This window comes from Ailuropoda melanoleuca, chromosome 6 (genome assembly GCF_002007445.2).
Source record: "Ailuropoda melanoleuca isolate Jingjing chromosome 6, ASM200744v2, whole genome shotgun sequence".
In the NCBI taxonomy this organism is placed as follows: Eukaryota; Metazoa; Chordata; class Mammalia; order Carnivora; family Ursidae; genus Ailuropoda; species Ailuropoda melanoleuca.
The window spans coordinates 98,910,076-98,934,811 of NC_048223.1; the positions used below are offsets into that span (position 1 = coordinate 98,910,076).

The 24,736-nt window shown below is 48.0% G+C and overlaps 2 protein-coding genes across 13 annotated transcripts in view; one reads left to right on the forward strand and one right to left on the reverse strand.

Annotated features, from left to right (window-relative positions):
• Positions 1-16,594, forward strand: part of LCOR (ligand dependent nuclear receptor corepressor) — a 131,607-nt gene extending 115,013 nt beyond the window's left edge. For all 12 annotated transcript variants that reach the window (XM_034663059.1, XM_034663061.1, XM_034663062.1 and 9 more), the window contains one exon: positions 1,780-16,594. In XM_034663059.1, the coding sequence (XP_034518950.1) occupies positions 1,780-6,109 (4,330 nt within the window). In that variant the 3' untranslated portion in view covers positions 6,110-16,594. The remainder of the gene's footprint in view (positions 1-1,779) is intronic.
• A 3,437-nt stretch (positions 16,595-20,031) lies between these two features.
• SLIT1 (slit guidance ligand 1) overlaps positions 20,032-24,736 on the reverse strand; it is a 163,910-nt gene continuing 159,205 nt past the window's right edge. Inside the window, 3 exon segments of the mRNA XM_011222001.3 lie at positions 20,032-22,207; positions 22,990-23,201; positions 23,514-23,802. Coding sequence (XP_011220303.2) covers positions 21,969-22,207; positions 22,990-23,201; positions 23,514-23,802 — 740 coding nt within the window. The 3' untranslated portion in view covers positions 20,032-21,968.

A 24,736-nucleotide genomic window follows, 5' to 3' on the forward strand; every position in this document is an offset into this window, starting at 1 on the left:
CTGGCCAAGGTTACACAACTAGTAACTGGCAGAATACTCACTACTGTCTCATAGTACTGTATCCTTTTACACATGTTACGCTGTTGGTACCACCTGATAGACATAGCGACAAGGGAGGGTAAGGAAGGTAGGAGGCCAGTGTAGGCTGTCTAAGATAAGCCTTCCTGGAAAGGCTCCTCATGGCTGGGAGATAAAGTCAGGGATTGAAGAAAAGAATTAGCTGGAAGGTACTGTCAAATAACATCTGTTCAACACATGTTTATTAAGCTGCCCTGCGTACCCTGACAGTTTCATAGTCAGGTAATATTCTCCTGAGGAATTACAGTCCAGAGAGAGAGAAATTGAGAAGCTGTATAAAACTCCAGAAAATTAGGTGGGCGCCTGGGTGGCTCAGTCGGTTAAGCATCTACCTTCAGCTCAGGTCATGATCCCAGAGTCCTGGGATGGAGCCCTGAGTCGGGCTCCCTGCTCAGCGGGGAAACTGCTTCTCCTTCTCCCTCTGCCCTCCCCTCTCCCCTGCTTGGTCTTGCTCACTCTTTCACGCTCTCTCTCTCTCAAATGAATAAATTAAAAAAAAAAAAATCTCCAGAAAATTGGAGCACTCCAACTGGTTGGGCTTAGTAAAACCCAGACATAACACAGAGGAGCTCTTGAAAACACTCAGCTGTCTGAGCGGTAATTGCTTTTAGCTTGTCTTGAATCTAGTATGATCCTTGCCCGCCACCCCTCACTGTCCAGGTTAAACTTCAGAGTTGTCCTGGATAACTTATGGAAGTGGTTGTCTGATATAGAATGACTTCTTGTGAAATACTGTAAAATGCTTATTGAAGGTCTAGGAGAATGTAGCAGGTGGGGCTTGACTAAGAAGACGTCACGTTGCCTCCTTGGGGTGACGGAACCTTGCAGTTTACAGTGGGATTTCCTGTTTCCTTGCTTAATGCCTAGGAATCAGCAATTGCTTGTAATTCCATCTTTCCTTGTGTCTGAAATGTGAAATTACCCATCTCTATTTCTCATTGACCCAGGAAGGGGGCAGAAGAATTCCTGCATTACTGTTTGCAGAATTATAAGTCCAGACAATTAGTCATGCTGAGAAACCATGTTAAAACTATAATTTAAGGGGCGCCTGGGTGGCACAGCGGTTAAGCGTCTGCCTTCGGCTCAGGGCGTGATCCCGGCGTTATGGGATCGAGCCCCACATCAGGCTCTTCTTCTATGAGCCTGCTTCTTCCTCTCCCATTCCCCCTGCTTGTGTTCCCTCTCTCGCTGGCTGTCTCTATCTCTGTCGAATAAATAAATAAAATCTTTTAAAAAACAAAAAAAACAAAAAACTATAATTTAAGTCCAAAATTTGTAATGTAGTGTGTCTGAATTTTTGTCAGTGTTGTGGACTTATAAATCAATGACTGTTTCATAACAGGAATGCCCAGGCCTAAAACAAAAGTGTATGTTGACCAACTGGGGTTAATAATGTGGCCAAAATTTTATTTTCTGAAAAATTTTTTCAATGATATTTCTTCTTCTATAGGAAAAATTATTGTGAATAATCACTTAAAAAGTATGAAGGATGTTACTAAAACTTGAGAATATATTAGGTCTGGCCTTATATTTTAATTAGGTTAATACTCCTTATTAATCAACTTTATACGGGCACTTAGAAGTAGTTTTAGAGTGTCCATTCTCTTTACAGCATGAATAACATCTGGTAAATTTCATAATGTAAAAATGTTCTTTGGAAAATGAGCCATACTAATTTCTCCTTTCTCTTTGTCTGTCTAGTGAGAACTCAACAGAGGCTATAGGAGTAGATTCTAACAATCAGTCGAAGTCCCCACTGGAGAAGTTTATGGTCAAACTGTGCACTCATCATCAGAAGCAGTTCATCCGTGTCCTGAACGATCTGTACACTGAATCCCAGCCGGGCACCGAGGACCTGCGACCTGATTCTGGAGCAATGGATGCGTCCACTTGCAATGCTGGCTGTGCCCAGCTAGGCCCCAAACATCAGGAAAAGGACGCTGCATGTCTCGGTATGAAGTCTCCTACTCCTGTAGGTTTGTTGGTAGACTCATCAGGCTCGCACAGCCCTCCACACTTGACAGAACAGGCCCTGAAGGAGCCTCCTCCTGAGACAAACTCTGTAGATGGAAGAGAGAATGCCTTGACTATTATCCAGAAAGATTCTTCTGAACTTCCAACCACTAAACCTAATTCTGGTAGTTCAACAGATAGTTCCACGCTGGGATACCTCACCGCATCTAATTCTTCCTCATTAAGCTTCCACCACATCTCTAAGAGCTTGGAGGGGCAAACCACTGGAAAGGAGCAAGACACAAATGTGAAAATATGTGAGGATGGAAAACACCATATGCAGAGCTCAGCTTTAATAGAAAGTCTAATTGCAGTGAAAGCAGCATCTGAGAATAGTGAGGAGAGCAACAGCTGTATTGTTTCTCAAAGAAATTCACTCAGAGCTTTATCAGAAGCAGCTTGGGACTCAGGGTTTACGGGAAATTCACCTAGAACTGCTGACAAAGAGAATGCTGTACTGTGTAGCTCAAAAACACCTTTGCGCCAGGAGTTCGAGTCCAGTGAACAGGACACAAGGCCAAAGCAAGAGAACCATCTGCACTCACTAGGAAGAAATAGGGTCAGTTACCATTTACATCCCAGTGACAAGGGTCAGTTTGATCATTCCAAAGATGGTTGGTTAGCCCCCAGCCCCATGCCAGCTGTGCACAAAGCATCTAATGGACATTCACGAACCAAGATGATATCAACCTCCATTAAGACAGCTCGGAAAAGTAAAAGGGCATCAGGGCTGAGGATAAATGATTATGATAACCAGTGTGATGTCGTTTATATCAGTCAGCCAATAACAGAATGCCACTTTGAGAATCAAAGATCAATATTATCTTCTCGGAAAACAGCCAGGAAGAGTACTCGAGGATACTTTTTCAATGGTGATTGTTGTGAGCTGCCAACTGTTCGCACACTGGCCAGAAATGTACTCTCCCAAGAAAAAGCGAGCTGTTCAACAGTGGAGCCAGAGGCGGTGGTCACTCCCAAGCAGACCCTCACCCTTTTAGCCTCAGGACCTGCGGTGGATGTGCAGCACCCCAGAGATGACGACCATGAAGAACCTAGTAGAGAAATAACCTCCCTCAAGGAAGGAGAAAGAGAAGCTTCCTCTGAAAAGGAATCTCAAGAGCCTGAGGTTTGCCCCATGACAAATAAACCAAATCCGAGCAGCTCTCCTAGGTCAGAAGAAACGACAGCCTCCAGCCTGGTGTTGCCTCTCCCTGCTCACCTTCCCAAAGAGGACACGCCAGAAGGCAGCTCCATGGTCTCAACTCCCACAGCAAGTGGGATGGCTTCCCCTGACCAAGACCAACAACCAGTCGAACTGCTAGATATCAAGGAGGGGACTGTCACCCAAGACTGTCACCTGGTTTCCTCTACTGAGAGCATTTCTGAGGGAGGCAGTGAAGATGTTGTTTCTAGGCCTCATTCTTCTCCTGAAACAGTCAGTAGAGAGGAAGGTCCTCTGTGCTCAGAAAGCCAGAGTCCCCCCGTGGGCTTGGAGCCTCCCCTGAGCCTTGGAAAAGCTGAAGACAACCAAAGCATCAGTACTGAGGCCGAGACTGAAGACACTCAGGAGCTAGATACTGACCCACTCTTGAAGGAAAGCAGCACTTTTACTAATGAAAACCCCAGCAGAATTGAGGGCAGTGAGGCAGCAGGTGGTACAGGAAAATCAGAGAGACAGGGCAGTGATGTAAAACATTCTTCAGAAAAAGATATGTGCGATCAAAACATTGATTTACCTGAAGAGAATGTGGACAAGAAGAAAAAAGGTAAAAAACTCCCTGAGGCCTCTGACAGGTGCCTAAGGAGTCAGCTTTCAGATCCCTCCTCTGCTGATAGGTGCCTAAGAAGTCAAAGGTCAGATTCTTCCTCTGCTTGTCCTGAGATCAAGGTTTCTAAAAATCCTGGTATGAAACGTTCTAAAAAAGAAGGGTATCCTGGTGAGACAGCATCTGAGGGCCTTCTGGCTGATGGTTTCCATACGAAAGGTCTGGAGGACACTGAAAACCCAGGTGTCGATGAAAATCCCTCTGAGAAAGATGCCGAGCAGGAGGCCGAAGGAGGTGGGATCATCACCAGGCAGACTTTTAAAAACATGCTGGCAAAAGAAGTCAAGGGGGAAGAAGGAGATATTTTCCCCAGCAGTGATCCCGTAACCACAGTTGGCCAGCCCCTGCCTAGAGAGAGACTGGAAATCTATGTTCAGTCTAAGTTAGGTGAGAAAAATGCTAATGACCCCTCAGAAAGTATTCCTTATACTTTCCCAGAGCAATCAAAAGAGAATCCAGAACCAATTCCCACACAAGATCCGGAGGAGGTTGTGAATGAGCTCAGCACTGCAGACATCCAGCGTGAAGATGATGATAGCGACCCGCCGTCCAGTGCACTTGGGTTGTCAAGTGGTGGAAGCGGTGATGCTGGTGGGCCCCCAAAATGGGTACCGAGGCTCACAAGACTGACCTCTTCAACCTACAACCTAAGACATGCTCATTCTCTGGACTGCTCGGATACTGCAAAAGTGACTTCAGAAAAGGAAGCAGCACAAGGAAACCCAATGCCAAAGGAAAATGAAGCTTCGGAGAGTGGAGATCCCTTAGACGAGGATGATGTGGACACAGTGGTAGATGACCAGCCCAAGTTTGTGGAATGGTGTGCAGAGGAGGAGAACCAAGAGCTTATCGCCAACTTCAATGCCCGGTACATGAGAGTTCAGAAAGGCTGGATCCAGTTGGAGAAAGAAGCCCAGCCAACACCAAGATCAAGGAACAAGTCAGATAAACTGAAGGAGATTTGGAAAAGCAAGAAAAGGTCACGGAAATGTAGGGGTTCGTTGGAGGTTCAGAAGTTTTCTCCAGTTCAGATGCTGTTTATGACAAATTTTAAATTATCTAATGTTTGCAAATGGTTCTTAGAGACGACTGAAACCCGGTCTCTGGTGATCGCGAAGAAGCTCAATACCCGTCTCCCAGGAGACATGCCCGCTGTCAAGCACCCTCTTCAGAAGCACTCTTCTGCCAGCCTGTACCCCAGTTCACTACAGGCTGAGCGCTTGAAAAAGCACTTGAAGAAATTTCCTGGAGCTACCCCTGCAAGGAACAATTGGAAAACACAGAAGCTCTGGGCCAAATTTCGAGAGAATCCTGACCAGGTGGAGCCAGAGGATGGCAGTGATATCAGCCTCAGTCCCAATTCTGAAGACTGCGTAGAGGAAGTCAAGGAGGGCCGAAATAGCCATCCTCCCACAAACTCACCTACCCCAGCCAGTACCCGGATCCTTAGAAAGTATTCCAATATTCGAGGAAAGCTCAGAGCCCAGCAATGTTTGATCAAGAACGAGAAAATGGAAAGCCCGTTTGGGCAGGCTGTGGAAAGTAAACAGAGTTGTAAGAGTGTATGCATCAACCCTCTGATGTCTCCCAAGCTTGCCCTGCAAGTGGATGCAGATGGGTTTCCTGTTAAGCCCAAGAGTACTGACGGAATGAAGGGAAGGAAAGGGAAGCAAATGTCTGAAATCTTGCCGAAAGCAGAAGTGCAGAATAAACGCAAAAGGACAGAAAGCGGCAGCACTCAGGACAGGAAGGACAAGGGACCTGTGGTGAAAGCCAGCAGAGACAAGCATCCCGATGGATCCACCAAAACCTCTGCTGCCAAGAAGCCAGCTGCAAGGGACAGAATCAGCCAACTGCCCAAAAAGACATCCTTAAAAGAGAATAAAGCGAAGATCCCTAAAAAGTCTCCTGGGAAGAACTGCCCTTCCTCTAGGAGGGAAAAAGAGAATACGAACAAAAGACCCACACAGCTCGCTGCCTTGGAGACAGGGTCAAAACCTGCAAAGCAAAAGGGGGCAGGTGAATCCTCTTCAAGGCCACAGAAAGCCACCAACAGGAAGCAGAGCAGTGGAAAGACTCGGGCCAGACCCTTGATGAAAACCCCGGAGAGCAGTGCCGCGCAGAGAAAGCGAAAGCTGAAGGCAAAGCTGGACTCTTCTCACAGCAAACGGAGACGGCTGGATGCAAAGTGATCGGAAGGCGGCAGCCGCGAGTTAAACTGTCCTGCAGAAGTAACCCTTCATTTTGCATTAACTGAATCTGCTTTTATAAGCTTATCCAGCCTTTCAAATCAGCAGTTAATGGAGAACAACACAATTGAAGATGTCAGAAAGTGCATCTCAGATGGAGAAGGGAACTTGCAGAGTCTTTCTCTGAGGCTGAGTAAGGGAAGTTATATATTATATTCTGGTTGTTCCTTGGGTTTTAAACTTGGAACCAAGCAGTTTTAGTTTTTAAAAGTACAGTGCCTTATTTATCCTTTTCGTTTTTAAATTTACAAGAGCTAAAAAGCTGATCTATGTGATTAAAGGCTTGTATTTTATACTTGATGCACAAGCACTTGTACTGTAGCCGAGAAGACCACCATCATGCACATAAACGTAGCTTCTGAGCAGCTGCCCGGCAGTGTCTGTACACGGACAGATGCTCCTCTTTGCAAACCCGAGCAGTGAACTTCCCTCTCTGTCTTGTTTGTTTGTTTAAATGATATTCGAAAGCTAAACCAAATCATTTTTATGGTATGTGGAGATTGCAGAGGGAATTTATAATTACTATGAAAGGTGAATATTTCTGTTACCCCTTTTTTAAAAATCATATTCATTACCGGTCACTCCTCCCACTTTGGACCTTTTGTCTTTTAAAAAATGTGTTCTAAATTATGTGCCCATGGGACAAAAAATGTGTCACAAGGTGTTAATTTTGGGTTATGACTTCTAAAAATTATTCACATCCCCCAGGTGATTTGTATTACTGATTCTTACCATCCTTTTCATTTTTGGCCTTGCACACTTGCTAGAAACCTAACAAGGTTTTCACCTGACTTTGGGGGAAAAAATGTAGGATTTTTTTTTTTCCATCTTGTAACTGTAACTTGACAATTAGGATGAGAGTGACTGTTCTAATATTCTTTCTTACCCTGAATACTTCCATATTCAAAGAAAGCCGAGTTGTTATTTCCGTAATAGAAAAGTTTAAGAGTTTGTGTGTGCATGTGCATTTGGGTGCATTTGCCTGTGGTTATTAGCCACAGACGTCTCCCAGCCCCAGTTCTACTGTAAAATTCTTTCTGCCCCATGCAGTGTGCTAGGGTGTTCGTGAGCTGGGTAATTAGCACAGGCCAGATGGTTTAAATGTGGCCCAGGGTCTCTGTGAGTATCTGCAAAACCAGTTTGGCACCAGACTCAGAAAGGTCTAAACAGCACAGAGTCATGTAAAGGTCAGAGCAACCTTGCAGTTGGAGAAAGCAGCTCCGGCATTCCTAGTGGGCCCACACCCTTCCTCCCACCTGGAGCTGATGTTCAGCTGGTGTGTCCCAATTGGAATGGACATGTTTAGAGTGCATGTCAGCATTCTGATTGATTAGCACCATACTGGTAGTTAATGCTTGTAGTGTCACTCCTGCCTCTATCATGTCAGGCTCTGTTCCTTGGCTCAAAAGTCAGAGCCACAGTGTTTGTAACGAATGTTGTTTGCCTTTCCCGAGTGACGCCTGAGGTGGTTGCATTGGTTTTACCTTGGTGCCTATAACATTGCTCAATTACAACACAGTGTGTACTCAACATTTCCATTGGGCCACTCTGCGTAAAGGCTTGGTTGTTAGAGCTTCAACCAGCTTCTCTACTGTGCTCTGTCACAGAAGTAGGCTTGTATGGACAGGTACTACTCTGTCCTTTTTACTTAAAAAAATTTCCATTTAGATTGTTCAGATCTGTTTAGGTAAACCCAGATGGACTTTTTTCATGCATAGTTCAGTCAAATCATGATAAAACAGGCCTTCTACCCATTCTGTTAAAGGTTTGCTGTATATAATGAGAACTTCTGACTGGATAGGACTGGAGAGAAACATTTGATTCATGGGAAATTGAGAATTGTGTTGAATTTCATAGACTATCTTCAATGAAGCCTTGACTTTTTTCCCCCTGTGTCTCCTCTATCCCATGAGTCACTTTTTTTTCGTTTTAATATCTTTGACTTTGGCCATTCAAGAGCTACCTATATTAATGAAACTGCTGAATGTGTATGTTGGGCAGCCCTTTCTCAGCATTAAGTTGCACAGAAGCATTAGTATGTTTTGAATAGGTTCAGTTAATCTTTGAAAAGTGGTTTTAAAGTTTTTTAAAAATATTTTCATATAGTCGTCACTGGATCCTGTTTTTGTGGTGACTTAAGCAACTGAGGTTTGCCGATGTCGTGTGTGCTGACTCCTGTACGTATGTCCAGGGGCCCCTGAGCTGCATGCAGACTGCCTTGTAGTGGTGCTTGGATTAGGTTAGCGAGAGGTGGGAGGCAGTGAGCGGGTGCAACCCTTCCAGTTCCAGGCTTCTAATTCATTCCATTACTTTTCTAAGTTCTTTTTCATTTAAAAAAGCTTACTTCAAGATAGTAGCCTTTTCTCCCATTTTAGGCAGCCTTTGAGAAAAGGTATCAATGTGTATGCATTTTTTTTATACACTGCAGTGGATCATCTTTAAAATCAACTTACATTTTATAGTAGTAGCAACACTTAAATAGACTGGGATTCTACATAATTAGAACACTTAAAAGTTTAGAAGTATTTTTATGTTTGTTGAATCTCATTTTTGCTGATTCAGTTAATTTTGCTAATAGAAGAAAGAAAAAAAAAATGAACTTGAGGGCTGGCTCTGGAACGCCCTTTTACACTTACAGCCGATGCTGGCAAATGTGTCTCCTAGACACCTCCAGGCCAGACCTGCAACTGACTCAAGTTTCCCCTTGTTTTCCCTGTCTTGCAAAGACCTCCTTTTTATAGCCATCTTCACAGTATGGCTGACCACCAGATGCAAAGGAAGTCTGTCCCGCGTTCCAGATTCCAAATCACAAAAGAATTCTGCTCCTGGGCCTATACTCAGCACAGGGACTGTCCCAGCCCTGGAGCTGAAGTTGCTGACCAGAGGACACTGGTATGACTGCTGAGCTTCTGGGAGAGCTGCAGGGTGCCTGGGAAACAATCACTGAAGCTCTACCGTAGCTCCCCAGAGCTAGGCCCTCCTTGGGAGACCCATCTTCTAGCTCCCACTTTCTAGCCCCTAAGGCTCCCTGGGTTTGGGAGGACAACAGGGAGACCGCTCCCTAGTGAGGGCCCAAAGCCTCACCCGTAGCACTCCCTCAGACCCCTAGCAAGCTGCAGCACAGCAGGGAGGCGCTGAACCTTTGTTCTGTTCTTAAGGCTTCTGCATGGGAATGTCCCTAGGGTCTGTTAATCTGCAATTGCTAGTCCCTTGCATCTGGTAGGTAGGCCAATTCTGTTGCATCTGGGTTTCATTAAAGGTTTCTACACAAGCCTTATCTAAAAACAATAATCTTGGGCTGTGGGTTTTGCCCTTGCAGTATTATGGGTAAGAGAGGTGCAGGTCTCAGGCTTCACAGATGCGGTGCTCCTGCCGGGCTCCTCTGTGCATTTCTCATTGTTCAGATAGGACATCCGTGAAACACATCACTTCAAGACAGTTGCTGTGAACTGAAGTTTGGTCTCTTTCCTGCCTTGTGGTGGATTTTGTAGTGAGGGCTGCCGCTGTCACTTTCCTCTCTGGGCAGCGTCTTGCTGATTGAAGGACCTAAGAGCCAAGTAGGAAAGGACAGCATGCAACACAATGCAAATGTCACCCTTAGCGATCTGGTGGCTTGTCACTGCACCTGGGACTGGATTGGAATTTCCCAAGGTGCTGGGCCCAGGAGCCACCCCTGTTCCTGTTGGTTTCCTGTCAGCCCACACAAGCTGTGTTTTTTGCAGATGCCCTATCAAGGGTCTGCAGAATATGGGCTGGTCGCTCTTTTGTAAATAAACATTTATTGGAACATAGCCATGCCCGTTTGTTTATGTATTTTCCGTGACTGCTTTCCGGCAGAGTGGAGTATCTACAACAGAGACCATATGGCCTGCAAAACCGGAAAGATTCACTGTCTGGACCTTTCAGAAAAAGTTTGTTGACCCTCCTTGTTTAAGAAAATAATCCTTTTTTGGGAACAAATTTTATTTGATTTATCTTCTCCTTTCTTTTGCCTGCCCCCTGCCCTCCGTCCTCTTCTTCTTTTTCCTCCTTATCTTCCCTCAGTTTTGTTCTTCCTTTTACATTTCTTTATTTCTCCTTGCTACAGAAGGTGTGTTGTTACAGCACACTGAGTACCATCTCCTGACACGTGAGCTGCTGTAGCCTCGCATCTTCCTTCTTCCAGCCGCCCATCACTGGCCACAGTGAGGCCGCTGTTAGCCTCTAGAGTCAGGCGCCGCAGGCAAAGAGGGCTTTGGAGTTCTCAGTGCGGCCCGGGCCTCTCATTTCACTCTGTCCTTATCTTAGACCTGACTCTGGCTTCACATCTTGTGTTACTGAGGCAAGCCAAGATTTATTTTTTTAGAAATTAGTTGAGAATACTTTGGTTGGGGGTTCAGTTTTCTGAGCTTCATGTTTAGATATGGAAAAAGCCTTTTCACAGAAGAAAAACAAAGTCCAGTCACTGACCCACAGTATTTATTATGTAATGTTTTTGGCCAGCTTCTAGGAAAATAAAAATGTACCAGTACTGATATTTTTTCAGTCACATACTCTCCTTTCAAAATAACGTTATTAAAGGTAAGCCAACAAATAAAAAACAAGGGCTTGCTTTGAACATGCTTTTTTAGAAAAGAATAGAAAATTGGAGCATCTTAGGACCTAAGTGTGACTGAGAAGGTGTAGCCTGTATCTTTGGATCAAATCCAGTCAACCTCCAAGCTGTTGGTCTTCCCTCTCCCCCACAACGCAAGGATAAGCTTCTATACTGTTCTACAAATGACGTTGAATGTCGTGTCACTGAAAAAATTTCTGTCAGTGGCCCCAGAACAGTGATTGTTTCAATTATTTTGAAACAGATAATTATTATTTTGACTTCTCAGCTATTAATTTTTGTCTTCTTATGGCTTGATGTCCACTGAAATACTGGAAATTTTTTCTACAAGTATGAAATCATGTCTATGTATATCACATTGGCAAGGCAGTCCTCACATCCCAGCAGTAAGTATTCTTCCCCCGGCTTGCTCCCAAGTCCTTTTTCAGGGAAAAAATGAAAAGAAAAAGATTATTGTATTTAAAACAAGCAAAATTGTGGCAAGCCTTTTGAGGCAACCTTCAGTACAGTTCATCCCTTGAAATGTCAGAACAAACTGCTTGTTCAACAGTTGACGGATTAGAAACTTGAAGGTCTGTCCTCTCTCCTTTAAAGTTATTAAGTCATACTCAGGCAGAAACCTAGAGCCCTCTGATGCTGCTTCTGACTTAGGGCTTTGCCATGTTGTGCTGGAGGACCCAGAGGACCACCTGGGCCACTGCTGCGGAAGGTATGCTTGCTCATGCTTTTGCTCTTGGAATTGAGCCCGTGTGGTCACTTCATTCCATTAGCTCCTGTCTGTCTGATCTTCCCTTTCCCAGAGCGCTGGTGGTGTCCGCTCAGTGCTCAGGAGACATCCTTTGCTTCGGTGTTCAGAGGGGTGATTGTGTAGTTACGTCTGCCTGGCAAGCACAGTGATGCACAGAGCCTTTCTCCCCTGCCTGGGCCAGTCCATGTCGCACAAGGTGCTCAGCAGTAGGCAAGGAACGTAAACGTACAGATTCCCCATAAACAACAACAACAACAGCAACAGCAGCAAAAAACACGTGCTTGTGCTTTTATAATATGCCAGAGGTTGGAGGGATGCATTTTACCTTTTTTTTTTTTTAAAGATTATATTAAAAAAAAAAAAAAGTAACAGAGACCATATGTAGCTGACAGAGCGTAAAATACAAAATATCCACCACCTGGCTATTTACAGAAAAGATTTACTGACCCTTGTAGTATGTCATTCAAGGTCAGTTATGCAGACAGTTAGGCACAAACATTTTTCCTATTATCAAACCTTGCACCATTTCTGCGCTTTTAGATTTGAGGATGTCTTGCCTGTTCATCTTGGCACACAGCTGTTGTTGCACCTTATTTCTGAGTAATGCTTGTGCACTAAAGAAAAGAAAATACCCCCCTTCGTTGATTGAATATTTGTTGAATCCTGATCTTATCTACTAGGATAAGTAGTTAAAACTAGAAGTACAAAGTCTTTTAAGTCTTCCTCTATGGCAAACAGATTTAGTAATGGACCTAAAGCCGAGAGTCTCCTGGCCAGCACAGGTGGGCTCCTGTTACCCTCTAGAGCCGTCCTTTCTTTTTCACGTACAGCATATTTGCAAGCTCACTCCCCAAGCTTTGGTCACTACTTGTGAACATAAATGGCTGGCCTATGGCTGTATGAACCTCGAATCCAGCCTAGCCATTCTCAGCTCTTCTAAAAACACCAGCCTGTTGATGGCACCTCGTTGGCACACCAGCAGCTGTAGACCGAAGAAGCCTGGCTCACCTCGTTCAGAGGAGCCATCCTTGACACCCTGTTTCTTCCCTCTTCTGCTTAGGCCACTCCGCCCCCTTCCAGGAGCTGTCTTCTCAGGGACAGTCTCCCATCTCCCGAGCACATCACTGAGCAGCGACGTGTCATACTAGAAGCTAATTTCTCTCCATAACTCTTTATTTTCCTTCTAGAATTTAGCCATTGAGCCCAGATGCTCTTCAGTTGATCAACTTCTTCAGCCCACTTGTTTCCTGTAACCTGCACCTCATGCTGTCTTGCAGCTGAAACTGTAGTATTTGGGAGGTACTGTGTGGGAAAGATGCTGTACAAACAAGATCTGCATAATTTTGTATATTTATACCACAGATAGGGGTTTGTTTTAGAGCCACTGTAGCTTAAGGGTGTTAGTTTCACCAGTGTTCTAGGAGACTGTGTTATTGACTCTGGTTTCAAATACATTATATAATACATAGTTATACACACCACTGTGGAATTTATTTCACTGTGTAAATAGTGATATTTTCCTGTTCAAAAGCTTCTATAGAAAGTATTTATTTTAACAACAAAAAATTAACTGTCAAAAGGGCTTTCCAAAAAAGTGTTCTTTCTAGACACCCATCCTTCCCAATTACCATGCTCGTCCATTGAACTCCCAAACAACATCGTGAAGGCAGAGGGTGCAGCCTTAAAACCCTCACTAGTTCGGGCATATGCAATGTGGATTGGGAACCCGAGTGCTTCTCCCCACTGTCATCCCATCCCAGAACAAAGTGGGTCTCCCACCACTCATATGGCTGTGCCAGGCATGGCATCAGGGCTTGCCTGAAGCAGCCCACGTTTTGCATACACAGTTGATACCTTCTGACTGTCCAACAGCCTGTGCAGGGAAATGAGCCTTAGTTGTAACCCCAAGGAAATCCAAGCCCATACCTGTGGGATATAGAGAGACCACTGGTTGCCTAAAGAAAGCATTAAGATATATTTTAGTCTTTCTCATGTTTGTGAAAGACATACACCTATTCACATTCATTAACCATGGGAGATTAGTGTTTCCTTCTGCACCTTGATAGTACTCATGAGCACCTCAGCTCTCCTCCTCCGCCCTTCTTTTCCCTGTCTCAGCAAGTCTGTGCAGATGTGGGCCAGTCCCACCTGTAACCCTTGGTTACAGAACGAAACCATCTGTTCTAAGATGTGTGCAGATTTTCTTCTCAGGAGTTTTGGTCTGCAATTCAGAGCACCCCTAGATGTCATGGAACTGATGGCTTTATGATCACGTTCCTCTTCCCTGTGCCCCATTCCTGGGCACCTCTGTCTGAGTCATTCTCATTCCGCCCAGCTGGCTGGACTGAGAACCGTAGCTTCAGGACTGCAGAGCGCTTGGGACTGGACACACACGGGGTTTTGTCCTCCATAAATTTTGAACCATAATTTGCATATTTTCTTATTGCCTCCCTTTGTCTTTTCTAACAAATGAGGAGGACACTTGAACAGTAATGCTGGAGAATGTTTTTTTCTAAGATACTGTTTGTAAGCAAATCTGATTTTAAGATGAAATGTGAATGGGTAACTAGGTGCCAGGGAATTTAGCACTGAACTAGACAGTCAACACTTTTTTAACCTTTGCAGGAGAAAATAGATTTTGCTCTCATCTAATGTTCACAAGAAGTAATGTTGTAAATAGTTTTTTAAAAATATTTATTACGTGTGCTGTATACCGATTCATGTTCTGAGCGGTGTTGGTCTGCATTGTAGTATCGTAGAAGGGTATATTTTGAGCAGTGGACTTACTTTCATAACACAGTTCACACATGGAGAAAGAACAGAAACCAGCAGGTTGAGAGCTGTGTGGGGCATTTGATCTGTAATGCTACATCAATCCAAGCTTTAACTGCCCCCTCTTCTCATCTGGTTATGTTAAATATATTATATATATATATACACACATGTATGTATGATAAACTGGTCGGTTCCCAGATCTGCAGAGCAGATTTCCAGGTGTTCTTTCTGATGTGTTGCGCATAAGCAATAAGATCCTAGGAAATAACATTTATTCTGGGCTCTGCGTTGGCCCTTGTCTCAGAGGATAGGGTGGGGGTAGAACAGCTCTTGCTAAGACCTCTTGCCTTTGCCGGAGAGGTGGCTGTACTTGAATTTTTGCTTCTGTTTGTCTGCACGCTTCTTCATGTCATACAACTCTAGCAATGGATGAGAAGTCTGCCAGCGCCAGACACATCAAAAATCGGGCATGGAGATTGAAAAATGATCATTTTTCCATGAATTTGTAGGGCTTCCTAAATCTAGTGGAAGCAAAGCTCATTTGGCTGTAAACATAAGAACTTTTTATATTAGAAATTTAATTGCCAGCTAAAAGTCCTTTGAGTCTGTCTGCCCTGCCTTTGAAAGCTAAGCCCATTTCCTGTGATCCCCCTCTGTGCCTGGGTTTGAAATGTCTGGGGTAAAACCCTTTAGATCCGAGCGAGGCAGGCAGTCCCTCTTCCATGGCTCCCAGCGTGTCCAGTTCCACAGCTTTCTAAGCTGTTTAGCAGCCTCTCCTGTGACCGTCCTAAACTTTATGAAAAATACCCCACACCCAAATAACCATGAATAGAATAATGTAGTTTTTTAGGCTTTTGGAATATGTCTTCTCTTTTGTATTTATGATGGTGTTTAGAATTTTTCACTAGTGTTTTTTAGATTGAAGTGGGTGCGTTAGGATAAGACTTTCCATTGCTGAGCCTAAAAGCAAGCAAGAGGAAAGAAACTGACCTATATTGTGTCATTGGGAAGGTGACTACTGGTGGTGGTGGGAGGGCGGGGAGGGGGCGTTGTAGATTCTGTGGGAGTAAAATAGAACTCTGGCCTGAGGCTCCCCAAGTGTTATTACCTTGTAATAAATAATCCCCTTATTAGCCTCACTTAATCTCAATAGAAGCCTGCTGTTTACCCTCAGGGAACAAGTAGTTTTCAAAATTGAGCTCCTCCAAGGTCACTGGCCAGCGCCTGTGTGCAGGCGTTGGTCGTCTTTGTGAACTCATGGCATTATTTTCCCATATGCATTATGATACTAAGAAATTCAACCCCAACCTGTATGAAAAGCACAGCCCAGGATCCTACTGTAGGCTAGAGTTAATGCCTTTCAGGGGCCAGGGGGGCATAGGAGGCCCATGCAATTTAACTGAAGCTCAGGTGCCGTGTTGGGTTTTTCTTCTTTTTTGGCCACGACCCTTCAGAATGAGATTAGGGCAGGGGCTGCTGATCCGGCTGTGGATCCAGGGAGCTCTAAGATGAATCTCTACCGTTCCTTTAAGGTCTTTCTGGTTCCTCCCGGTATTGTCATTGCCGAGGTCAATCTTGTAGTTGTTCAGATGTGCTCCTTTTTGCTGTCTTGTGAGTCTTAGCCAGTGATCCAGATGCCCAAGGAGAGAGTCCCCGGAGGGCCTCGCCCCTTCCCGGTACCAAGTGTGTGCTCCTAACCTGTGCAAAGGTGGTCTTTCCAAAAGCAGTGAGTTGAGAAATTCTGCAAATGGTAATCTGGGTGATCGGCGTGTATTTCTTGGGCCTGGATTTCCATTATGTTAGTGAGTGTAGGAAGATACTGTGTCTTTAATGGATGAAAATTCAATGTATGCTGTGAATTTGTTGGTTTGAAACATTGAAAAATTTTCATTAGACAATGTTTACATACCTCACCTGAAGAACCTTTGAGAGTGTATATATGAAATTTAAAAATATATTAAGTTGCTTTAAAACAATATGTATAGCTATAAAAGTTGGAGTTATTTTAACTTTGAATATGTACCAAGTCTCTTAAATATTGAAATCTGTGGACTTTTTGTGCTTCTGTGTTTTACTTTCCTATTAGGCCATGTAGGAAACTGTGTTCTTGTTATTGGTAAAGGGGCCCTCACTGAAATCCAAGCTTGGAAGGATTTCCTTTGTTGTTTCAGATTTTCTTGTTTGGTTTTGAGGGATGGGGTATGGAGCTAGAGGGTGTGTGGGAGGGATTTCTCTAACATTGACATCTATTCCATGAGCTTTTTCTAGGCGCTTATTTTATTGCAGCGTATTAAACTTCTTTGATATTAAAGTGTGTTTGTGTAGTTACTGAAGAGGGAACAGAATGCATGGAAGCCCAGTATTCCACTTGTAGCCTCTGGCAAAGTTGAGAAGTTGCCAGAAGGAACCAAAAAGCAATGTACTTCTTCATACTTCTGCCTCAGCCCCAGTGTTGGACTTAAAGGAACATTGTATGGTAGATCTGTGGTTATTTTGTGAGGTATGCCTAACTTCAGGGGCAAGAAAACACTGTGGGTGAATCCTTGGGAGTTCCACCTCGGAGTCGGAAAGGTGCCAGTGCTTCGTCCCGAGGGGCAGAGAGCAGCTGAACCAGGTAAGCCATTGTTAAATTCAGGGGCGATGTGCACAGCCACCAAGGAGGGCTGCCCCTGCTCTCTCTAGCCCATGTTGGGGCCTGGCAGAATGCTGGCAGGAAATTCTTAACATGTCCTAGCCTCGTGACCTGTTCTGCATTCTTTTAGTTCTGCTTGAGAGGGGTCAGTGTAAGCGTCCAGTGGGCCAGTGAGTCCTGTGGAATCAGCCATGATTTCATTAATAAATTATATGACAGTGGCCATCGACGTGCAGAACTATATCCAGTAAAAATAACCCTGCAGCTGACAGTCGGGCTACCTCTCTTAATCTGGATTAGGAGAATCATCTTGTTCCACATTAGGACTTTTCGTTGTTAAAAGAGACTTCTTTTCCTCCCATACTGATCCTAGGGTAGAATAAGTAGAATGTATCTAAGAGGTGCGGACTGACTGGCTTGGTGTGAGGGGGCCATCTCGAAAATGAACTCTTGAGAGTGCAAGGCACCAGGACAATACAGATGCGTTAGCACTGATCTCAGGAAAACTTGGCGACTTTAGTTGGAAGCCTGGTCATTCTTCTTTTTTTTTTTTTTTTTAAAGATTTTATTTATTTATTTGACAGAGACAGCCAGCGAGAGGGAACACAAGCAGGGGGAGTGGGAGAGGAAGAAGCAGGCTCCCAGCGGAGGAGCCTGATGTGGGGCTCGATCCCAGAACACTGGGATCACGCCCTGAGCCGAAGGCAGACACTTAACGACCGCGCCACCCAGGTGCCCCATGAAGCCTGGTCATTCTTTCTGTTGCTTCCACTCCCCAGCCAAGCCCTGCTATGTCCATTTCTTTGACTGGGGATTTCCCTTGAACTGTTAAATTTGCTACTTACTTCACTGTAATTCAGAGGTTGTAAACTGGTAGCTCACAGATGTGTTTTATTTAGCCTAGTGTTTAAAAAATTATACACAAACTATGAGTGTTGACATGAAATTTGGTTTCTGGCTTCTCTTTTAAAAAATGACAAGATCTGATAAAGTTAGTGCATGGTAAGAATCTGCTGGAGCTCAATAGATTGGAAAATGTGCCTTTAAGGTCACCATAGTCCCTTTCGGCTACCATTTGTCCCTTTTTTAACAGTGGGGAAATAGGTTTCTTACTTGCTGCATTATTAGAAGTGGTGATACAAATAGAGGCCAGAAGGGCATGTGCCCACTTGACTTATTTAGATAACCTACTGTCCAGACACTTGAGCTTACAACCCTATTTTAACCCATTTTCTCTCCTATACCCGGTTCATTACATTTCCTCCCAAATCCCTAATTGCTTTGCAGGTACTGCACTTACCATCACTGCCCACTTTTAAGGTGACCACGTGCTGTTAAGGTGACTTGGGCAACCATCATCATGATCTAGGGGGAAATCAGTCTGTAGCCATGGCATCAGAGGAGGGCCAGCTGGGTCCCCTTGCTGGTAGGGGCCTTGCCCAGCCTGACTGCCAGGGCCGGGCCTCCCCTAGATGCTCAGGTCATGCATTCTACAAAACTCCTAAGAGCAGTTTTCAGCCTGAAATCGTGGCAGAACTACATAGAAGTATGTTTGCCTTCTTTCTCTACTGATCCCTATGAACCACTGGTTCCTGGTGACAGGTTAACCCTGCAGGGCAGTTTGAGAAGCCACATTGCTTTCTAATCTGTTGCCCTGACGAACTGAAACCTTCAGAGCCAGCTTAAATGTGAATGTGGCTCAGTTCACAAACACACAGTTTGGGTGTGGCTGCAGACACTTGAAGGGAAACAAGGCTGAGTAGCCTCTCCAGATCTCTTTGTGTGCTGTGCCATGCCAGGATGGGCCCGCCCTGACATCCCCAGGGAGCCATGACCAAGCCATGCCCAGACCTCCCCTTCCTCCTTCAGGAGGAACCCACCTCCTCTGCCACTTCAGGGAGACCAGAGTGTGCCAAGGGCAGATGTCCTATATGTGCTGCATCTGAGAGCCATCCCTGGATTGTGGCCAGCGTATGGGCAGCTCAGAAACCCCCAAACCCTGGGAGGCGGCCATGTCAGCAGCCCTGGGCTCATCCTTGGTGCAGAAAAAGAGATCAACAAGGCAGAACCTGAGTGAATCAATGTCATGTTCACATGGAAGACAACAGACAATATCCAACACGTTCTAGAACAATTCTAGGGAAAGGACAAGGGTGGCTCCCTCACAGGCCTGCTCTAAACCAGTCTCTCTAAAAGAGTGATCCTGACAAGACTACAGAAACCCCTAACACCGCATCTGAAAAGCAAAACGAGACACCAGATATTGACTTTAACATATAAAAATACTATAACAAAATGAAATACAAATATATATTAGAATCTGTTAAGTATTCTGTATAAAGAGATACTTTCATGGTTAGGCTAATAGCAGGCAAAAAGGAGACAAGTCCAGCCTTTCCTTGACACCTTCACAGGGCGCTGGGGCCAGCAGTGGAGGCAGCAACCCCAGGACCTGCCCTGCTTGTGTCTCTTCAGTGCGTGGTTAAGAGCCAGTAGTGACATCAGCACAAACGAAGGTCTTTACCGAAGGGGTGACAAGGTATGGAGGTGATCTGTCAGAGATGATTTCACCAGAGCCTTCTCCCGGGCCTCAGTGTGAACAGGCAAGAGGAGTGGTGACGCAGCTCCTTAACCACGGGCAGGTCAGTGCTTACACTCAGGGGATGTTGACCCTGACACACAGCTAGGCCCCTTGCTGCCCTCACTCTTGTGGTGGATCCCAGTCTCCCGGCTTGACAGGGTGAGCATGGGGCCAGGTGGGGATGTGGGTGTCGTGGAGGAGTGGGTGGGGGCTGTGGCCAGCTCACACGGGGCACTCCCTGCGAACAGACCAACCCCCCCCCCGGTACTCTGCCCTCCCAGCACTGGGAGTGCAGGACTCCTGGCAGCCATCACCCATCTGCAAGTGAAGAGGCTGCTGCCAGTCCGTGCCCCTCAGGCCCAGGGAGCCTCGTCGACTCCAGGGCAGTGGGGAACAGTGATGGCCAAAGGAAGGTAAGTGTCTCAGGGCCAGTGGTCCCAGAACACCTTATTTCGTGTGTGGGGTGAGTCAGCTACGCTTGAGCTTTCCTCCATAGCTCTCGCCTCATGCAAGAGCTGCTCTCCTTAGTCCCCCAGTGGCCCAGAAACTGTAGGTAACAGAGGGATGCTGTGCAGCCCCCGGAGAAGCCTCTCAAGGCCCGGCTGCTGTCCATGGAGGGGAGGGGCACTGCAGCCTTGCTCAGAACTATAGTAGAGCCTGGTGCCTGGTGAAGAGCAGATCCAGCCATGAAAATACCTCTGCAGTTGGGCCGGGCAGCACCCCCTTCGCATTACAGGGCTCCTGGGATTCAAACTCGCTGGCCGGAGTCCCAGTGTAGTGGAACATACCAGGCTTCCTCAGTTGTAAGGGGCTCCAGCCCTCTGCTGCTCAGCACCCAGAGCTCCCTCCCCCACCACCACCCATGGTGGCTGAGGATACGGGAAGAGATCACCTCAGCCACACCACTGCATGCTCCCCAGCCCTGTCTTCTGGTTGTCAATGGAAGGGGGCCAGGAAAGGGACATGCTCACTCCCCTTGCCCACTGGGGTTCCCTGGGAGCACCCTCTCTGGGCAGGAGAGTGTGACCTATCTTCTAGCCAGTTCACTACTTAAGCTCAAAGATACGCTTTTGTGTTTTCATTCTGCATGGAAAAGCATTTGTAGTCACGTGGCCACATATTCAGTGACTCTTCAAACACAGAGTCCTTCCTTGCAAATGCCTAGGGTGAGCAGCGCTGGCCCGGGCCAGCATCTGTGGTTGGAGCCCTTTGCTCATCTCTTCCCAGGCATCCTGGTTACTCCTGTAATGCTCTACGATGAGTCCGTATCGGTCCATGAGAGCGGCCTGGTACTGGCAGCCGGGAGGCACGTAAATCCTTGTCGATGTGATTAATGAAAATGGATCTTCTAGCTCCTCCAGCTTCCCTTCTAGAACCATCGTGGGAGGGTCTGTGTTGCTTATACCTATGTTCAAACCACCTCACCATTTGATAGCTGAGGAGACTGAGGCCCATGGGGAGGAAGTTGGAGCAGAGGTTTCCTGGTGCCTGGACTGCTGCTCCCTACTGGTCTACACTGTGAGGGGATCTGAACCCAGTGTCCATGGGAAGAGAGCCCTCCCTGGCTAAGCAGCCTAGCCCAAACCCCACTGACCCTGTCCCCCTGCCCGTAGCTTGCCAGCATCTTGGGGCTGGCTGGGGCTGGGCTAGCCCAGGACCATACCCCTTTGGTGGTCAGTCTGGATGTGGCGGTTATTCAGCGGGAACGAAGAACCAGCCTCCCCCCTCCTCTCCCCACCGTGCTCTCTGGTGGGATCGCCAGCCCAAACAGACCCAGTGGGCATTTCCTCCACCTGAGAGCCCCCTCCTTGAAGCTATAATGGTCAACCCCTAACTTCCGGATTCAGAGGTCTGGTCCTAAGACCCACCTCCATCCCTAGCCTCACTCCCCACGGAGCAGTGGCTGCAGTGCTCCTCCGCCCAGGGCGCAAGGGTCAGTCCCTTCCTGGCCAGCAGGAGGGGGCCCTTCCCCTCTGCAGCCTGGCCTACTGTGAGCAGATGCTGCAGCGGCAAATGCAGCAGAGAGCCAGTCTGGCTGCCCCTGGGGAGGCTTCGAGGCTCCCTGCAGCAGGCAAGGGGCTTCTGTGGCCAGCATGGGCCACAGGTGAGAAGGAAAAGCTGGTTTGGGAAGGGGCCAGTCCCTTCTTCAGACCCAAGTAGTAGGCGAGCAGGGGGTGTCACCATTCTGCACTTCTTGGCCTGACCTCAAGCACACAGTCATTCAACAAATATTTATTAAGCGCCTATTTGTGCAAGGCACTTCCGGAGAGGGCGGCCTGCAGCCCGGGACCCGCTTCCCCGCCCCACCCCCAGCGCCATCACTCCAGGAGGTCGGTCCCCCCCGCGCACCGGAGGGCCCAGCCGCCCAGGAGCCGCTGTGCTGGCCTGCACCCAAACCTGACTGCAGGCCCCCCGGGCTCCGCTGCAGCCGCATCCCCTCGCCCACCGCACCCCACCCCATCCAGCCAGGCGCTACGCGCAGACGGCACAGCCACACTTGGTGGGCTTCTCCACCTCCTCAGCAAAAGAGGTCCCGTCGCTGCACTCAAAGGTGAACTTCCTCCGCTTCAACCGCAGGCCCTGGCAGCAGCCCTGACCTGGGCATGCGCCCCGGCACTCCACCCATGACAGCGGGCGCGTGGTCTGGCAGATGGCATAGCCCCTCTGGACCTGGTGAAAGTCCCGGACGGGGTCCCCCCGGCACTCGGACTCTGGATAGGACAGACACCAAGAGAAAGCCTCAGGGCACACCCGTGAGCCAGCGCTGGCCCAGGGGGGAGGCAGGAGGAGGAGGAGGAGGCAGCCTCCAAGGACCAAGTCCTCTAGGGCTCAGACTCCACCTCTGTCCCCACCAGGCATGCACATGCACGGACTTCCTCCTGGACCCATAGTCCAGGGAGTAGGAAGGAAGAACTTTCTAGCTGCCAGGACCCTCCAGGACAGATTGGGCTGTCAGGTAAGTGGGCTCCGTGCAAGAGGAGGCTGGAGGCTGGGAAGGCAAGAACAATAAAGAAGGAATTTGTGCCAGGAGCAGGGGGGTCTGGGGGACCCTGAAGGTGCCTGAGTTCTGGACTTCTCCCTTTCCCTCTGCCCAGCCTCAGCAGTCTCTATGCCAGCAGAAGCATCTTGGTCACATGGGCCAGGGAGGGCCTGGGAAAGAGTTCCCAACTCTCAGACGTCCTGCTGTGTTCAGGGGCCCAAGGTAATGGGGCCAAGAGGTGGAGCTTGGGCAGGAGCTGTTACCCTGGGCAGTCCCTTCTGTAAGGAGAGACCCCAGCCAGAGGGGGCATGTGCTTTGGGTAAGGGGGCTTCAGGGCAAGCTGGGCCACTTGTCTGGTGGTGGGGCTCAAAGCCCAGAGGTACTACACCCCAATAGCAGTCCCAGGTACAGGAGAGGGGAGAGGGTACAGAGGGGTTGCCAGGCTTGGAGGAGGAAAAGTCAAGTCACTACTGCAAGTTGTGGAGAGGGCATGTCAGGAGGGGGGCCCCTGACCTTGCTCACACAGCTCGCCCGAAAAGCCAGGGTCACACACACAGTGTGCCCCCTTGGTGGCCAAGGCCTGGCAGTGGCCATGCAGGCACTGCAGGCCCCCACAGGGGTCCGCAGGTGCCCCAGCCTGGTTGCACAGAGCCCCCGAGTACCCATCCTGGCACTGGCAGCTGTAGGAAAGAGCGTCGAGGGGCACACACTTCCCGTGGACACACCTGGAGGGGACAGAGAAAAGGTACTGTGAGAATAGGCTGGAGCCAGACCAGCCCTAGGGTACCCCACAACCCCAGCTTTGGCGTCATGGGATGTGATTCTGTGTCCTTAGTGACCTCTTCCTATTAATAAAAACTGAAAACTAGGAAAAAATAAAACCCTGTGTTGGGTCACATGTTCCAGTTTGGGGTTTTAAAAATACAGTGTATGCAGAGGCCCTCACCTGGGGATAGGAGCTTGCAGGGAAGGGAAGGAAAGGGAACCTGCAGGTGGGGCAGTGGGGGGAGGGCTCCCCGAACCCAGCCCAGGCTCACTTGTGGCCATGGCAGGGGCCGTCTGCTGGTTGGTCACAGTGTAGGCCCCCCCAGCCGGCCTCGCAGTGGCACACAGGCCCCGGGGTGGCATTGGGCTGGCAGATGCCATGGAGGCAGTAGAGCTTCCGGCAGGGCTCACAGCCTGGCACCACGCCTGGCTTCATCCGCGTCTTGGTGAAGTCCTGCAGCTCATTGTTAATGTACAGGTTTCGGATGCAACCATGGAAGCTGGTGCCGTTGAGGATCTGCCACAGGCGGAAGGCGGCTGAGTTCACATCCACTGGCATCCCTGGGGTGGGCAGAGGGGGCAGAGCTGGGCCGAGTCCGGCTCAGACCAGGCCTGGCGCTCACCGCTGAGGTCCGCTGGGCATCTGCACAGGGTTCCCTCCCGCCCTTGGCCTCTGTCTTTCTGCCTCTGCAACCCTGGGCCAAGGTCCTTTGCCATATTGGAGGGTCCGGACTCCTTTCCCAGAAGAAAGAGAAAAGCTGCCTCCTCTCTGACCAGAGCCTGGGGGTGCCAGGCCTCGCAGCAGCCAGCTGACAAAGCAAGCCCTGGGGGCCTAAGGTCTGGCTGCCCTCACCCGAGACCCCTTCCTGCCCTGTGGGACCAGCTCTTATCTCCTTACTCCAAAAGCAACGAAAGACCTGGGCCTAGAGCTTTGTCACCTGCTTTGTGGTCATCACAGCAACCCTCTGAGGTCAGAGTGGCTAAACCCCATCGGGTACTCGGTGACTTGCCCAAAGTTGTATGACTAATAAACCGCAGAGCTGGGATTAGAACTCAGGGTTCTGTCCTTCACAGCTGCCCAAAGTCTTGCCAGGGCCCTCCACAGCACTGAGAAGTCCCCACTATTGCAGAAATCTAACTTTTCTGGACCTGGAAATGTTTGCAGGTGGTGGACAGGGTCATTTAGCCTGCAAAGCATGGAAAGCCAGCTGGGAGGTCCCCAGCTGAAGCACAGACTCTGTGCCTGGGCCTCGGAGAGCTCTGAGACTCGGAATAGACCCTGAATGCTTGACAAGCCCCTCCTGGCCCAAAGCCAAGAGGAAAGGTGCCCACTTTGGAAGATAGCTGGGAAAGCTCCAGGCTCCCCTCAAGGCCAGGCCTCAGACCCAACCCAAGGTACTTATCCTGCTTGGTGAGCCTGGGCTCCAGGCTGGGAAGGACAATCCACCGGTGGCTTGGAATACCCCGCAGTCCAGTGGCCGGGGCCCCAACCTTC